Source organism: Manis javanica, chromosome 10 (assembly GCF_040802235.1).
Source record: "Manis javanica isolate MJ-LG chromosome 10, MJ_LKY, whole genome shotgun sequence".
NCBI lineage: Eukaryota > Metazoa > Chordata > Mammalia > Pholidota > Manidae > Manis > Manis javanica.
Genome location: NC_133165.1, coordinates 116,047,746 through 116,064,500, shown reverse-complemented (window position 1 = coordinate 116,064,500; position 16,755 = coordinate 116,047,746). Strand labels below are relative to the sequence as shown.

At 50.6% G+C, this 16,755-nt stretch overlaps 3 protein-coding genes across 7 annotated transcripts in view; 2 read left to right on the top strand and 1 right to left on the bottom strand.

Annotated features, from left to right (window-relative positions):
* The window catches only part of TTC38 (tetratricopeptide repeat domain 38), a 20,151-nt gene extending 17,012 nt beyond the window's left edge, over nt 1-3,139 (bottom strand). Inside the window, exons 1-3 of one of the 4 annotated variants that reach the window (XM_037006767.2) lie at nt 2,970-3,139; nt 1,995-2,072; nt 165-246 (exon numbers count right to left, since the gene is read on the bottom strand). In XM_037006767.2, the coding sequence (XP_036862662.2) occupies nt 165-246; nt 1,995-2,072; nt 2,970-3,002 (193 nt within the window). In that variant the 5' untranslated portion in view covers nt 3,003-3,139. The remainder of the gene's footprint in view (nt 1-164; nt 247-1,994; nt 2,073-2,969) is intronic. The other 3 variants (XM_037006769.2, XM_037006768.2, XM_037006770.2) reach the window with 3 other exon arrangements.
* LOC108406725 (polycystin family receptor for egg jelly) overlaps nt 1-16,755 on the top strand; it is an 18,683-nt gene extending 1,928 nt beyond the window's left edge. The window contains exons 2-3 of one of the 2 annotated variants that reach the window (XM_073214041.1): nt 10,859-13,289; nt 15,784-16,755. In XM_073214041.1, coding sequence (XP_073070142.1) covers nt 10,859-13,264 — 2,406 coding nt within the window. In that variant the 3' untranslated portion in view covers nt 13,265-13,289; nt 15,784-16,755. Of the gene's footprint in view, nt 1-10,858; nt 14,149-15,783 lie in introns of those variants that run through there. The other variant, XM_017675583.3, reaches the window with a different exon arrangement.
* PKDREJ (polycystin family receptor for egg jelly) lies at nt 8,435-10,852 on the top strand (the record flags this gene model as incomplete). Its single annotated transcript, XM_073214144.1, has 1 exon — nt 8,435-10,852. A coding segment is annotated over exon 1 (2,418 nt), but the record flags the coding sequence as incomplete, so codon positions are not given.

The following is a 16,755-nucleotide window of genomic DNA, read 5'->3' as shown; positions in this document are numbered from 1 at the left end:
CGTTCTAGGCTGTGGCTGTCTCCTTCCCTCCCTCTATGTCAGTGCCAGCCCAGCCACTGCCACCCGGGCTGTCTCCCACAACCCAGCTGAGACTCTCAGTCAGGGAGCCAGAGGGCGGCACCTGTGAGGCAGGGCCCCTCAGCCCAGGGAAAAGCATCACTCACCAAAGGTTGGATCTGCTGCTTTGAGCTTTGACAGGCAGCCCTCAATGCCACCAAGACTCTTGTCATTGGTCCATTTGACATACTGAAATAAAAAACATAAGACAAAGTGTCCCCAGGGAGTCCTTAGTTCATGTTAATGAGGGCATGTATCTAATCTGGGTCGGTTTTTTTGCCTAGATCACTATTTTCTGGCCTCTAACAATAACTGGGTTGACCTCTTATGAGGAGATCAAGTACCCTTAACTCAGGGCACATTTTCTAGGGCTGGTGAGGCTGACACTCCCAAACAAGAAACACCTGGAGGAAGGTTCTTCCTGACAGGTGACTGTCCCCAACATCAGCTTCCTCAGCCATAAGAGGGGCCCTGAGGCTGGGCACCACAGTAGAGACCTTCCCACTTCTTCCTCATCCCTGTTACAAAGCACCTCAGCAAATATGCATCCCAGAAAGCTAGGAAGAGACATGAAAGCTGAAGGATCAAATTTACACTTAATCTCATCTCATCACCTTTTTTGACAATTTTGTGTATTTACTTCTAGTCTGTTTTAAGAGGCCAGGCCTACCCCGGCAGATGTCTAACCTACACCTACACAGAATTAGCACATGTATTTTAACAAGACACAGGGGAACTGGCGCAGGGACTCAAAGAGCCCATGCTCTAACACAGGATGGCACAGAGACACCAATACACAGGACGGAAAATGCACAGCAGAGGTCAGGGTGGGCTGCCACTGCATTGAGGAATGTGCCATGTAACAAACAGAGTGTCCTACAGAGGGCACAAAAAGAACTCAAATGCACACAGTGAGACACTGGCAAGCTAAGGGCATTTCACCATTCATTTCTTTACTACTCTTATGTTTCTAGAAGCTTCTTTGGTTCCTATATTGTGTGGATGCAGTCAGCAGGCAGTGGCCTCACTGCTCACAATCAAGCCCAGCTGAGGTTTTCTGTTGCTGTCTGTAGACCCAGCCACACCTCCCTCCTCCAGCTCACGGCATGAGTCAGCTCAGCTCTCTGATTTCCCCACCTGTCAACAAAGTAGCTGGACCTCACCTCTGAGACCCTCTTAGTTCTAACCTACAGGCTCCTTCACTGGTATCAGACATGACTGGTAATGTGGTGAGAGCAGTACCGTCACAAATTAGCCCCTGGACAGGGCCCCATGCCCTACACAGAGGAGTCCATATCAACCCCTCAGCAGGCCACACGGGGACAATGGCTGGGGGGCACCACTGCTGTCTGCCTGCCACCACAGGGGCCTCTCAGCCATCGACAGAGATGATCCCCACACATTCCCAAATACTGGGGTACGGAGTACATAGATCCCATTGCAGTCTATCGCTAACATCACCAGGAAGCTTAAAAAATCATCCACCACTTTCCCAGTTACTGGCTGTGGGGCTTTGGTTCAGCCTGAGCCATTGGTCCCGTACAAGGATGTTTCAAAGTGTTATGAAGAATGTTTGGGTCCTCATGGAGCCCTACTGCCCTCAAGGTTACCAGGAGATCTGGGTGGGAATGGCACGAATGCCTTCACTGTTCACCAGACAGGAGTGCGGATAAACCTGGGAAGCTTCGAGTCCTGTGCCTACTCACGTCCATCAGTACCCAGCTCTTCCTGGAGACTACATCCCCGGACTCGTCGGCCTGGCCGTGAACTTAGGCAATGGAAATGTGCAGCAGGGCCATGGACCCGTGTAAATACCATTTACTTCAGGGCATCAATAAATGCAGCTGGAAGATGTGCCCAAAACTTTTTAAATTAATTAAAAGCATTTGCCAATTACAAAAAAACAGAAGGGCCGCCCCTTCCGTCAGCGGGCATACCTGGGTCAGGGTGGCGTCAAACAGCCTGCAGGCCTCATTGCTGGGGGTTGACAGCGGGAGTCCTGCATCCTTCCATGCCTACACACAGCAAGGCGGGATTATCAGGACCTTATTCCATGGAGTCTTCCCATCATGAACACACAGACCACAACCCGAGCAGGAAGAGCTCCGAATGCCTAGCACTGCAGGAATGGGTTTCTGTAAGACCTGGCCTTGCGAGGTAGACATGGCCTCCCAGATTTCAGATATGGTACAAGCCTGAGACAGCTGACCCCTGGGTGGGACGGAAGCCAGTGCAAAACCCAGAGGCCTCTAGATAGCTGTGCCCTCCGGGGGGCCTCCTTCAGACCCCTGGGTGATCCCTCTGTGAAATGCGGCTCGGGTAGCGGCACGGCTGATTGTGAAGTTTCCTCCGGGAGCAGACACTCAGTAAACAGGAGTCCCTGATCAGGCTGCGGGGTCCAGCGCTGGCGTGCAAGGCACTGACAAGGCGCGCACTGTGGGCCAGCCACTGAAACAGTCCCTCTCTTCTCTGCACCTGGTCGGGCGATCCGGACCGACATCTTGAGAAGGGCGCTGTCACAGCCCGGCCTGCGGAGGCCTGAGCGCGGCGCACCGACCCGGGTCTCCCCTACTCCCGCAGGCACAGCGGGCCCCGCCGAGGTGTCCTGCGGGCCTGGGGGCGGGTGCCCCGGCTCCTCTAACTCCGCCTTCCCCTCTGCGGCCCGGGCCCAGGCTCCCTGCCCTGGAGGCCGGCTTGGGGGGATGCTGGGCCCCGCCTGGGTTAGTGCTTTTCAGGAGGTCCCGCTCGCGGTCTCTGCGGGGACCCGGCGCGCGCCGCGGGTCCCCGGTCCGGCGGATGCGCCCAGGACGCCCGGCCGCCTCTTGGGTGCGGGTGGGACCCCGCCGGCCCGGGCGCCCGGCCACCCCCGGGGCGCTGGGGTAAACAGCCGGGCCGGGCCGGCGTCCGCGTACCTGGCAGTCGCGCAGCGGCGCGGTCGCGGCCATGGGGCCCAGGGCGCGTCCGGCTCCGGCGGCCTTCCGGGCGGGGTGCGGCGGCAGCGCTCTGCCGCTCGCTCACTGGCCGGCGGGGCACGACCCGCCCGCCGGCAGAGGCCCCGGCGGCTCCGAGGGGGCGGCTCCCAGCAGCGGCGGGAGGCGGGAGGCGGGAGGCGAGCGGCGGGTGGGGCGCTCGGGAGCCTGCGGGCGGCCTCACCGGCCTTCCCCGCGCCTGCCTCCCACCCCCTCCCCAGCCCCTCGGGGGGTCGTCCCTGCCGGGGACCCTCTTGGGAGGCAGGGGAGCCCGGGGACACGGTCCTTTGCCAAACCCTTGCCACCCACTCGGAAGCCACAGCGCGCTCAGAGAGGGTACTTGCGGTCACCAGCCCAGGAGCCTGCCTGTGCCACCCCGCCGGAGCCCCGGGGCCCCAGCCCTCTCGCTCCCCCTCGAGGCCTCCGGTCCTCTCCTGCTGTACCACTTCTCCACCCGAGCTCTGCCCTGAGCCGCAAACCCCCTGCCCGGGCTGCTCCGGCCAGGTTTAATGGAACCCTCGCCACCTGTCTCAGGGTGGGCGTCCAGGGCGCTGTCCCAGCGCAGCGTCAGAGCCTGTCCTTATTTTAAATGTTGATGTTTTATTCACCATGGACTTTTGGCATTAATTTTGATTTTCAAAATATCGCATTAAACTATTACTTGTCTTATGTAAAAGATGAAACTATACAATCCTCAGAAGAAAATCTAAGGGTAAATCTTCGTGATGCTAGATTTGGCAATAGTCTCTTATATATGACTCCAAAGACAAGCAACAAAAGAAAACATAAAAATGGGTTCCGTCGCAATTTTAAAATGTTCCTGTGTCAAAAGGACTATCAAGAAAATAAAAAGACAAACTACAGAATGGGAGAAAATATTTGCAAATCACGTATTGCAAAGAGTCTAGTATCCAGAATACATGTAAAAATTCTTACAACTTAATAGAAGACAACAAACAGCCCAATTTTAAGGAGCAGAGCATGTGATTAGATACGAATGGCCAGTAAACACCTGAAAAGAGGCTCAACATCATTAATTATCGGGGAAATGCAAACCAAAGCCACAATGAGAGGCTACTTCACACCCACTAGGATGGCTAGAATTAAAAAAAAAAAAAAGATTAATAAGATTAAGTGTGGGCAAAGACATCGAGAAACTGGGACTTCTAGACATCGTTGGTGGGAAAGTAAAATGGTGCAGCCGCTGAGGAAAACAGGTGACTGCTCAAAAAGTTGAAATAGAATGTCCTAACAATTCCACCCCTAGGTGGCACAGGTGCTGGCCCTTTACTTCCACCTTGGGGGTCAGGGGTGGCCTGGGCTGGAGAGGCAAGGCCCGAGCTGGGGAGCGGCGGAGTTTAACATACAGGGAAGTTTGAGTTTTGACCCTTACAGGGACCCGGACGTTTTAATTAGACTGAAAAACAGTTCTACTTTTTCACAAAAAGTGAAGAGAGGACTCCTTACACAAGGCCTGGGAAAGAACTATCCTCACACAGTGCGTCAGCAGGAGTGCGGGCAGGGGGGCAAAATTTCTTAAAATGTGAGACCTGCTTATCTGATGTACAGGTTCCCTACCTCATCTCACCCTAATGAGGGAACAGGCCCAAGGGAGCTTAGCAACATTATTTATAGACAGACGTAGAAAGCAACCTTGAGTGTCATCAGATGAACAGATGAATTGTAGGCTGTTCCCTCAACAGACAACGACGCAGTTGCGAAGAATGAACTAAAGTTTCCTCAATCAACCCGACGATGCTCACTCACAGCTACAGTCTGTGGAGGAATATATGCAATACAGTAGCATTACGTACATTCAGTAACATGCAGGATGATCTACTACTAAGCCACTGTTCCAATGTCAACAGCAAAGAAACGGTGAGGAGACCGGCACGGGCACCGGGTTCTCTCTGGAAGCACATCAAAGTCTCCCACTGAATTGGGCTATAGGCACATGGGCTCATTATTTTTCGTATCTTCCTATACATCTTAGATGTTTCATAGCACCCTGATCATTCCCCTTGTGCCTGCTGCCCTACTTCCCTGCTCTCCACGTCAGCAAAACCTGCCCCAAGAGTTGTATGTGGTTGCCCCACGATGCTGCTGACACAGTCTTGTCTAGGGCACCAAAGTGTCCTTGATGTCAAACCAGCAGCTACCACTCCCACCTCATCCTCCTGGTCCTCAGCTGCAGCTGACACAGCCAGCCACACCCTCTTTCTTAAAGCACCTCTTCCAGTAGCTTCCAGGACACCACATTCCCCTGGTTCTCCTCCTGCCCCTGTGCGGCTCCTTCTCTACCTCCTTGCTGGCCTGCCCTTTAAATGCCACAGGACTCAAGTCTGTCCACTTCTCCGTCTGTACCTCTGCCTACAGGAACTCTGATGGCTTCCGTCTGAGTCTCTAGCCCTGACTTCTCATTGTTTTAGCTCAGGCTGAACAAAATACCATAGACTTGGGAGCTTAAACAGTGAACATTTATTTCTCGGCTCTGGAGGCTGGGGTTCTGAGGGTGCCAGCATGGTCAGGTCCTTGGTTAGGGCCCTTTTCCTGGTTTGCAGACAGCTCCCTTGTCATTATGTCCTGACATGGCCTCTCTGTGGTGCCTGCATTCAGGAAGAGAGAGAGTGGGTGGAAAATAAAGCTCTACTAAATGCTGCCTACAAAAAAAACACTTTAAATACAGACATAAACTGAAAGCAAATGAATGAAAAAAGGCATGCCATATAGACAGTGAGCCTAAGAAGGACAGTGGGGCTAGTTTATTTAAAATTTTTCCTGTTTTTTGGGGTACAATTGTCATAATGTGTCTATTTTAATATCAGGTAAAAATAGACTTCAAAATTTAGAGATAAAGAGAAACATTTCTAATGATAAGAGGGGCAATTCATCTGATGGTTACACATCTGATAGAGCTGCAAAATAGACAAGGCAAAAACTGACAATGAAGAATGAAATAGACCATTCATGGCCACAGTACGGGAGATTAACACCCTCTCTCAGCAGCGGGTAGAAAACGAGACAAAATTTCGGAGAAGACATAGATACTCCAAGCAGCGCTACCATCTGGATCGGCTGACGTTTACAGAACCCTCCACCCAATGGCAGAATGCACATTCCAAGTGCATGTGGATCATAGACCACACTATGGGCTTTCAAACAGGTCTCCACACACTTACAGGCATAAGAATCATACAGAATGTATTCTCTGACCCCAACAGGGCTAGCTTAGAAATCAATGACCATTAGGTTTTTCAGGGAAACTCCAAATGCATGGAATTTAAACTACACACTTTAATTCGTGGGGCAAAACCAAAACGGGGAACTCCCAACAGTTTTAATTGAGTGGCAACCAATATACACCGTAGATGTGCGGGACGCGGTTGGGCCACGTCGGAAGGGACACCCAGAGCACTAAGCGCTTCCACCGGAAAAGGAGGAGGATCCGACGGTGGTGACTCGGGCTTCACCTTAAGTCCAACCGGAAAGCAAAATCTGAGACCCCAAACCACGCGTCTCGTGGCCGCGTTTCCCGGGGGCCTGGGGTGCGCCCCGAGGGGCTGCCCGCGGGTGGCGCCCAGGGACCCCAGCAGCCCCCGCGGCCCGCGCGCCCGCGGCCGTTGGCTGGCCCGCCTGCCTCCTTGGCTCCCGCTCCCGGCGGCGGCGCCATGCGGCCCCGGCCAGCGCCCCTCGTGCTCCTCATGCTCCTCCTGGGCCTGGGCCCGGGGCTGGGCCGCCCCCCGCCGCCCCCGGCTCCTCGCAGGGCCCTGACCGCACCGCGCTCCGCCGGGAGCCGGAGCCCCCGAACCCCGGGCCGCACCGCTGTACCCAGCCACGTGGACCTGCGCCTGCGGGCGCCCCGCGGCCGCCGGGCCCTGCGCTGGCTCGCCCCGCTGCCGCTGCCGCGCTGGCTGCGGCGGCCCGAGGGGGCCCTCCGCCCCGGCCCGGCCTCCCCCGTGCCGCCCCGCTCCGACCTGCCCGGCGGCGCGTCCCACGGACCGAGTGGGACCGAGTGTCCCACGGACCAGCCTCCGCCTGGTGTTGGAGACGCTGACAACTCGAGCAAGCCCCACGCCAACGAGTCTTCAGTGTCCCGTCTGTTACCAGCAGATGCGCCCTGTGACATCCACCAGCTAAAGATCAATAGGGACGAAGAAGGGGCCCCCCTGCTGCTGACCAGGAAGATGGAAGCCACCCTCATTGCCACCGTTCGGTATGTCTGCGCCTCTGCCCAGAATTTGGCGGAGCAGTGGGAAGTCTTTTCCGTTCCCTCGATATTTGATCGGCCAGACTGGACCAAACCTCTGCAAGTACGAGGACTCCGGCTGGGGAAATCTATAAGGGAGATGTATATCCCTAAAAATTCTTTATCTTTGGGGGTGTACGTGTTTAATTTCTCACTGACCATCCTCACGGTGAATCCCGAAAGGCCTTTGGTGAAAGGCTCCGATAACATCTATGTCGTCGTCATTAAAAGTCCCTTGAACGCAGTTATCCTCGGGCCTTCCAGCACAGCAGTTAATTTCACAGATGAGCTGATTCTGAACGGAACTACATCCTCTGATCCAGAAGCAGATGACCCTTTGGAGGGACTCCAGTTTTTTTGGTACTGTACCACAAATCCGGGAAACTACCAGGGAGACAAAATATTGGGTGCCGAGGAAGTCTGTCTCCCAGAGCAGGCTGACTTGGCCTGGACGTGGGCCTCGGGCCCCATACTAACGCTCTTGCCAGAAACGCTGAAAGGTGACCAGGTGTATTTTTTCAGAATGGTGATACAGAAGGGTGACAGAAGAGCATTTTCTGACAAAAGGGTGCATGTGCTCCGGGGACCAGCTCCTACTGCAACTATTTCATGTATCAAAAATTGTGATACAGTTTTGATTACCTCGGACAGATTTTCTTTGTCTCTAAATTGCACAAATTGTGCTGCAAGGCATGATTTCTATCAGTGGTCAGTTCTGTCGCCCACAGATGATGAGGTGGCATTTGACTGGGTGGGGCAAACCACCACGGGGAGGAATAGCGCTTATTTGTCTATAAAAGCGTTTGCCTTTCAGCATTTTTTGGAAGATCGATTTTGGATTTCTCTGCATCTGGCAACGTGGAGTGGGGTGGCCCTGGTCCTCAGGTACTCCTTTATCATTAACCACGTCCCTGAAATTGGGGAATGCAAGGTTAATCCAGCTAAAGGCATTTCATTTTTTACCAAGTTTGTGGTCCAGTGTAATAATTTTAAGGATAAGAACATCCCTCTTACATATAAAATAATAGTTTCTGATTTGCATGGTTTTGGTGAAATCAGTTCTTTAACAGAGAACACCTTAGGGGCCATCCTGTATCTGGGGAATGAGTCCACATCACCCCCTTCCTTTCTCCCTGTCGGTGTGGCGGCTGATCATTATGCCATGAAGATATACACTCAGGTGTATGACTCCCTAGGGGCCTTTTCGCAGGTGGCTTTGTATGCCACTGTGCGGGCTCCTACTGACAAAATCTCACCAGAGACCGTGCTGCATCAGTTACACGTGTCCACTGTGGGACCGAATTCATCACTATCTACTTTGCTTCAAGAGCAGGAGTTTTTACCTGCAGGTTATTTAATGTTTATAGCAGCTTCCATCTTGAATAGCATGAGCAAATTCACTCTGCAAGCTGACAAAGCCAGACTCCGCGAACACCTTGTCAATCAGTCTTTCGTTCTTCCTGTCAGCACTTTGGAGGAAATTAGCCAGGTAGTTATGGCTCTTACTAAGTTAACCCAGAAAACCTCTGAATTCACTCCAGTGTCTTGGCAACTTGCCACGGTGAGGACCTGGCAAGCAGATCAAGCCCTACAACAGTATACACAGAAGGATAAATACATCAGCTCTGAACAAATAGAAACCGTGAGCACTGGGACACTAACAAGTTTGTCCAATATCCTGAAACTGCCTTCTCGCCACCATGTGGCCCACGAGCCTTTCCATGTCCTGGAATCGCTAGCAGACACGATACTGTCAGGCAAAGTGCCGGGGAACGAAACCACCGTCATGACGTCTGCCAGCGTGAACATGTACATCAAGAGAACTGAAAAGTGGGATGTTACCACGTCCTCCAGCAATGAGAAACACAGTCGGAATTGTTTCCATCCAACACTGAATGTCAGTAGCGTTCCCAGCTTGCCTGAGAGTGCTCCAGTTTCGATGATGTTTTGTGAGTTTGCAGATGACCCCTTTCCTTGGCTAAGTTATCCAGAAAACAGGTGGGCAGAGGTGGTGGGATTCAGAATGACAGGAACCACAGCTAACGGTGACGTGGTAGAGATCACACCTGATGTAGCGGAAGTGTACTTGGTCAGAAAAAACTTGAGCTTTGCAGCTTTTAATCTCACAGTGGGACCTGATGACGAGCCCAGTAAGGACGATGGGTCCTTGAAGATGACGACAGGGCGGTTTCTCTTTGAGGTGGACAGCAGAGCAGTCCGGGAGGTGCTGGCTCACATCGTGACAGAGGTGACAGTGCTGTTCACGGTGCTGGTGTATGCAGGCAGAGAGGTCACCCCCATGGCTTTGGTCGCCACCTTCCTCGTGCCCCACGACATCCCTCCAGTTGCCAACCAGAGCGGCCTGTTTGACCCAGCTTGCACAGTTAAGCAGGCCCGCGTGGTTTGCCTTCCACCGTCCCTGCTGCAAGTCGTAGCGCAGCGAGGCCGCACCTCCGAGAGTGTCATAACTATGGTTCTGCAGGCGCCTCGTTTTGTCATGAAGCCCAGTGACAAGATAGTGAGAATTTCTCTTTTCAGTGTTCACTGCTTGGACATGTATGGGATCCAGAGTGACTGGAGAGAAGACACCTGTGTTCTTGGGGAGAAGACCACGTGGCGCCGAGTGCACTGTATCTGCAAGAGCCCGGGGCGGGCCCGGCGGCAGCTGGACACAATAAAACTAGCCAGCCTTCGCCTGCGCACCCGCTATCTGACAGCCAGGGTGATTGTGGTCCCCAATCCTGTGGACCTAAGGTTAGAGGTCATCAAGAACATTACCCACAACTCCGTGACCCTCTTCACGGTGCTTTTCATTATGCTCATATACATAGTCCTTGCTTTCTGGACCTTGCACAGAAATAAAATGGATCAGTTTCTTCAGGAACATGTGATAATTCTTCCTGACAATGATCCTTATGATAACATATGTTACCTAGTCACTGTTTTTACAGGAAGCCGTTGGGGGTCCGGGACCAGGGCCAATGTCTTTATTCAACTTAGAGGATCAGAAAGCACCAGCAATGCGCACTGTTTAAGCCATCCACATTTTACGACTCTCTACCGAGGAAGCGTCAACACGTTCCTCCTAACAACAAAATGTGACTTGGGAGACATCCATTCCATTCACGTGTGGCACAACAATGAGGGCAAAGCCCCCAGTTGGTATTTAAGTAGAATCAAGGTGGAAAATCTGTCTAACAGACAAATCTGGCTGTTCGTGTGCCGGAAATGGCTCTCTGTTGACACCTCTGTGGACAGGACATTTCATGTCACCCACCCAGATGAGCCTCTAAAGAGAAAGGACTTTTTCCTGATAAACGCAACTTATAAGCTAAGGAAAAATCACATGTGGGTCTCTATTTTTGCTGGTATGGTTCCTAACAAATTCAATAGGCTCCAGAGGTTGTCCTGTTGTTTAGCAATGTTGCTATCCTCCCTCATGTGTAACATTATGTTCTTTAATCTAAACAAACAAACTGAGCCAGAAGAGGGGTGGTACATCAGATCCATGGTGATAGGGTTGGAAAGTGTCTTAATTACAATCCCTGTGCAATTAATAATCACCTTTCTGTTCACTCACTCCCAGCGGGAGCCCCTGGTGACTCTCCACGAGGTGCCTCCTCAGAAGCAGCCCCTGGTGCGAGAGGCAGGTGGACGCTGGGAAGGACATTTAGAACAATGGCACACTCATGAAACTGCCGAGGCTTGCCGCAGCGGGGCAAACCCGCTCCCATCACAGGGGAAGCCTGGACTCGAGCAGCCCCCTGCCCAGGCAGCCTCGGAAACAGGGCACCAGCCCCAGAAAGCACAAAGCAAGGTCTCCCACACTCGCAAAGCAAATATAAATGCCAACAACAGAAACATAAAAGACAATCAAAGTTTTCAGTCTGCAGACCCATCTTCCCAGCCGGATCCTACTGAGCTCCAGAAGCCCAGGATCGTTCTGCCTTGGTGGTGTGTTTATATAGCATGGTTCTTGGTCTTTGCCACTTCCAGCATATCCTCATTCTTTATTGTATTTTATGGACTGACTTACGGCTATGAGAAGTCCATCGAATGGCTCTTTGCATCGTTTTGTTCATGCTGTCAGTCAGTTTTTCTGGAGCAGCCATCTAAAATCCTACTTCTGTCAGGCTTCAGGACAACTAAGACCAAGTACTGTAAAAACCTTTCATGGGTAACCAAGTATCGCTATACCAAGATCAAGCTGCACAGCACGCAGCTGAGCCCAGACGAGATGCGCAGGCTCCATCAGTGCATCCTGCAGGTCCGTGGCTCGAGGATGTACCAGCCCCTCACAGAGGATGAGCTCAGGATATTCCAGAGAAAAAAGAGGCTCAAGAAGAGAGCTCTCCTGTTCCTGAGCTGCATTCTCACTCACTTCACTTTCCTGGCCCTCCTGTGGACACTGGTTGCCCTCCTGCACCACACCGACAGCTTTCATTACAATCAGTTCATCCGCAGTCAGTTCTCCATGGAGCTTGGAACGGTGACCAAGGTGAAGGACATCTACAGCTGGCTGCACAGTGTGGTGTTGCCTTTGTTCCACAACGACCTGAATCCAACGTTTCTTCCCGGCAGCTCCTCCACAATCCTTGGGCTGCCACTGATGAGGCAAGTAAGGGCAAAACCCGGCGAAAAAATATGTCTGCCTGCCAAAAACTTCATGCAAAACAGCATCGAAAGAGAAATCCATTGTCACCCCAAGTACGGCACTGACCCAGAAGACACAGAAAACTACGCCAGCTTTTGGCAGAGGGTTGTCAGGAGGGCTGCAGGCAAGAATACCGCAGGGTTTACTTATAAGCCGCAAGAAAAGAAATGGGTGTATTCTTCCCACGGACTTTTACATACCTACGGGTCAGGAGGGTATGTGTTCTATTTTTTTCCCGATCAGCAGCAGTTTAATTCCACACTGAGGCTTGAGGAACTCCAAGCAAGCAATTGGCTTGATGAGAATACATGGGCTGTGATTTTGGAACTAACAACTTTCAACCCAGATGTAAATCTGTTCTGTAGCATTTCAGTCATATTTGAGGTTTCTCAGTTAGGCATTGTAAACACAAGCCTATCCACACATTCTTTCTCACTTGCTGATTTCAACAGAAAGACTTCAGCAGAAATCTACTTGTACGTGGTCATTCTCATTTTTTTTTTAGCCTACCTCGTGGATGAGGGCTATGTCATTCTGCAAGAAAAGGCCTCCTACATGAGAAGTGTGTACAATTTGCTCAACTTTGCTTTAAAATGTATATTTACTGTGTTGATCGTGCTCTTTTTCAGAAAACACTTCTTGGCCACTGGCATAATTCAGTTTTACTTGTCAAACTCTGAGGATTTCATTCCCTTTCATGTAGTTTCTCAAGTAGATCACACCATGAGGATCGTATTGGGTTTCCTGTTATTTCTGACGATTTTGAAGACCCTCAGGTATTCCAGATTCTTCTATGACGTGCGTCTGGCTCAGAGGGTCATCCAGACCACTCTCCCCGGCATCTGCCACATGGTGTTAGTGGTATCCACGTATTTCTTTGTGTACACGGCATTTGGCTACCTGGTATTCGGGCAGCATGAATTGAACTACAGTAACGTCGTTCACGCCACTCAGACAATATTCTCTTATTGTATCTCTGCCTTTCAGAACACTGAGTTTTCCAGCAACAGAGTCCTCGGAGTCCTAGTCCTCTCATCTTTCCTGCTGGTGATGATCTGTGTATTGATCAGCTTATTTCAGGCAGTGATTTTGTCTGCCTACAGTGAAATGAAACAGCCCCTGTATGAGGAACCATCCCATGAAGCGGAAGCAATGACCTATCTGTGTCACCAGCTAAGAACTATGTTTGGCTTTCTGTCCTTCCCATCACAGGCCAGAGATGAACCTGAGTTCTTTGCTGACATGCTGTATGGGCAGCCAGAGAAGAACAGCCGCCGCTATCTGGGGCTGAAGACCAGAAACATCAACGGAAAGAAAATGGTTTATCTCGTCGTGTGATCGGTGACAGTTTCAAGATCTACAGGCAGGTTTCCCCAGGTGCTCAGTTTGTGGGATTAAGGAATGTTTAGTGCTCAGTCATGCTTTCTACCCACTTCCTTCACAATGCACACCCCTACACTCGCAGGGATCCCCAACTCTTGGCCTCTACTCTGTGGAATGTGAAAGGAGGGTGTCTGAGAGTGGTGTGGGGTCTGGGGAGAGGGGAGGACACTGCTTGTCCTGGGTTGATTTTCCTCTGGAGGGGAATTAAGTGTCTTTGGAGCCCACAACAGTTTAAAGGGTTAGAGAGCCAGATTCGGGGGAGGCCACTAAAGAGCCCCCCAGCCCACCTCACGGGGGAGAAGCATTCTCCTGCTCCTCTGTATCCCCTCGGGCAGGGAGCCCAGTGCTTGTGGCTCCGTGCAGAGCCCCCCACTCCCTCTGGGAGTTCCCTTTGCAGACCTGGGCTGTGGAGCCTCCCCCACACTCCTCACCTCCACCGGCCACATGCCAACTGGGCCAGGGCTGGAGCCATCTTGTGGGGAGTCCCAGGATTTTTGCCATCCTGCTTGGGAATGCAGGGATGGGAACCAGGGTTAGAAGGCTGAACATTCCCATCTACTACTTAGGGCTACTGCAAGTTAATGATTCAGTACCATTTTCTGACCATGAGACATGACTTTTGTTAAATAAAAATGTGAGTTCACACTGAAAGATATTAAATCTTCTATATATTGGATAAAGCAATATGTACATCCAGGATTTGAGCTTCTAGTTATTTATGGCATTGTGGATTACTCAGGAGTAATAAAGAAAATGTGGTTTATTGTGTAAGAGAAATGGGCTAGACGCTGTTATTTTTAACTCGTAAGTATGTCCATTATGTACATGCCACTTTAACCTTTTTCAGAATTAAATGTATTTCTTCTGAGAGACTTAGAGTGATTTCTGTGTGAGGGGCATATACAGCAATGGCTCCTGCCGGCAGAGGGGCGCAGCCCAGCCAGGTGCATGACTGCTTTGCCCCAGGTGAGGGTTCCTCCCTTGGTGCTGTAGTCCTGGGCTGCAGTTGAACAGCATGCGCGTGCACACACACACGCACATGTGGGCTCCCTAGTGTCCTGACAGCGTGAGCAAACCAGGAGGTTTACTGACTCTCCCAAGGCCACTCACAGTGTCAGAAGATCAGACTTGGATTTTCTAAGTCCCCTGGCGGGGATGTCATGGGAGTGGCCCATCCATTGGCTGCATGAGGAACACATTCATAGAAAGCTCCTCTCTTTACCACCTGACTTCCGAACAGGCTAAGGAAAAGTAAACCTGAGAGCCAAATGATTCCTTTTTATTGATAGAGGCCTGTTGCAGTCTGGACAAATGCCAGTGCCCATGGAACCGCAGAAGGAAAGCCCGGGCTGCTGTCAGGTGCTGGGCGGGCTCCCCTTAGAGGCTTCTAAGACAGATGCCTCAGGCAAGACAGAGACCATGCTCTTGTGCATGGGTGCGCCCAGATGCTCCCCAAATGCAGCAGTCGGCTGAACTCTTGGCCCCTCCAGGCTCAGGTTACATTAGTTTGCTTCCTTTCCCAAAAAGAAAGCCCCAGGGGTGGGAAGAGGGTCCTCCTGCCACACACACACACAGACACAAGGCCAGCATAACATCTCATGACCCAGAGCTGTGTGTTAGGAGTGTGAGTTACAGGGTCATAAATGCAGGGCCCAAGTGGGAAGTGACAGAGAGGCCTTGGGAGCCCAGGAAGGGAGGCCCTGGAACCAGCATCGAGGCAATGCAGGTGAGGACCAGGGATGGCAGTTGTGGGTCCTATGAAGCAGACAAGACTCAACTTCTGGTTACAGTGAGGAGTCTAGCAGGGTCACAGAACTTTTTCTATGCATATTGGGAAAGAAGAGCGCGCCAGCGCCCTTCTGCTAATCTGATGGAGCCATGAAAGTATTTGCAGTTAACTACAGGCTTGCACCTAGTTGGCGATGACATGGCTAAATGCCCTAAGAAAGTTTGAATCATTGGTAAATACAGGACCCATTATGGTGCCTCCTACAAGGTAACAGTGAAGAAAACTGAAGCCAGCACACCAAGTACACGTGCTCCTTTTGTGGGAAAACCCAGATGAAGAAACGAGCTATGGGGATCTGGCTCTGTGGTTCTTGCAGGAAAGCTATAGCTGGGGGTGCCTGGCCCCACAGCACCGCTTCTGCCATCGCAGTGGAGTGGGCATCAGAAAACTGAGGAACTGAGAGGCCAGGAGAAGTGCCACCATGTGAAGCATTGCTGGACAATAATAAGTGGGTTAATGTATGTAACAAGAAAAGAAATATAGAGATGCCGATGATAAAGTCAGGAAAACAACGTAAAACAATTCAGGTTTCTTTTGAAGGCCATTTATTATTTTTTTTACACATAAAAAGAATGATACGGTATGTACAGTACACAGTATGTAGTCTTTCAGATTGGCCTTTCACTTAGTAATATCCATTTACTTTTCTTTCCTGTCTTTTCATGGCTTGATAACTCATTTCCAGTGGAACCACAGATTATCCATCACCTGCTGAAGGACACCTTGGTTGCTTCCAAGTTTGAGCAAATATGAGTAAAGCTGCTATAAACACCCATGTGCAGGTTTCTATGTGGAAATAAATTTTAACTCCTTCAGGTGAATACTAAGGAGTGTAATTGCTGAATCATATGGTGAGAGTATGTTTAGTTTTATAAGAAACCACCAAACTATACCATTTGGCTGTATCATTTTGTTTCCCATCAGCGATAAGAGTTCCTGTTGCTCCATATCCTGCTACCTTTTGGTGTTGTCAGTATTTAGATTTGGCCACTCTAATAGGCATGTAGTAGTATCTCCTTGTTTTGGTCCACATTTCTCTGATGACATATGATGTGAAGCATCTTCACATATGCTTATTTGCCATCTTGCAGATCTTCTTTGGGAGGTGTCAAGATCTTTAGTCCATTTTTTTTTGTGTGTGTGTGTATATACATATAGGCCTTTTATCTCCATCTTTTTAAAATTAAGGTATCGTTGATACATAATCTTATGAAGGTTTCACATGAGCAACAACATTATGGTTACTGCATTCACCCATATTATCAATTTCCCCCCATGCCCCATTGCAGTCACTGTCCATCAGCATAGTAAGATGCTATAGAGTCACTACTTGACTTCTCTGTGTTATACTGTCTTTGGCCCATTTTTAAATCAGGTTGTTTTCTTTTAGTTGAGTTTTAAGAGTTCTTTATATATTTTAAATAATCTTTTATATATGACATTATTTTTTAAATTTTTTATTAAGGTATGATATACACTTATGAAGGTTTTACATGAAAAAACAATGTTAGTACATTTATCCATATTATCAAGTCCCCACCCATACCCCAATGCAGACACTGTCCTGTCCATCAGTGCAGCAAGTTGCCAGAGACCCACTATGTCCCTTCTGTGATACACTGTTCTCCCCGTGATCCCCCACACGTGTGTACTAAAC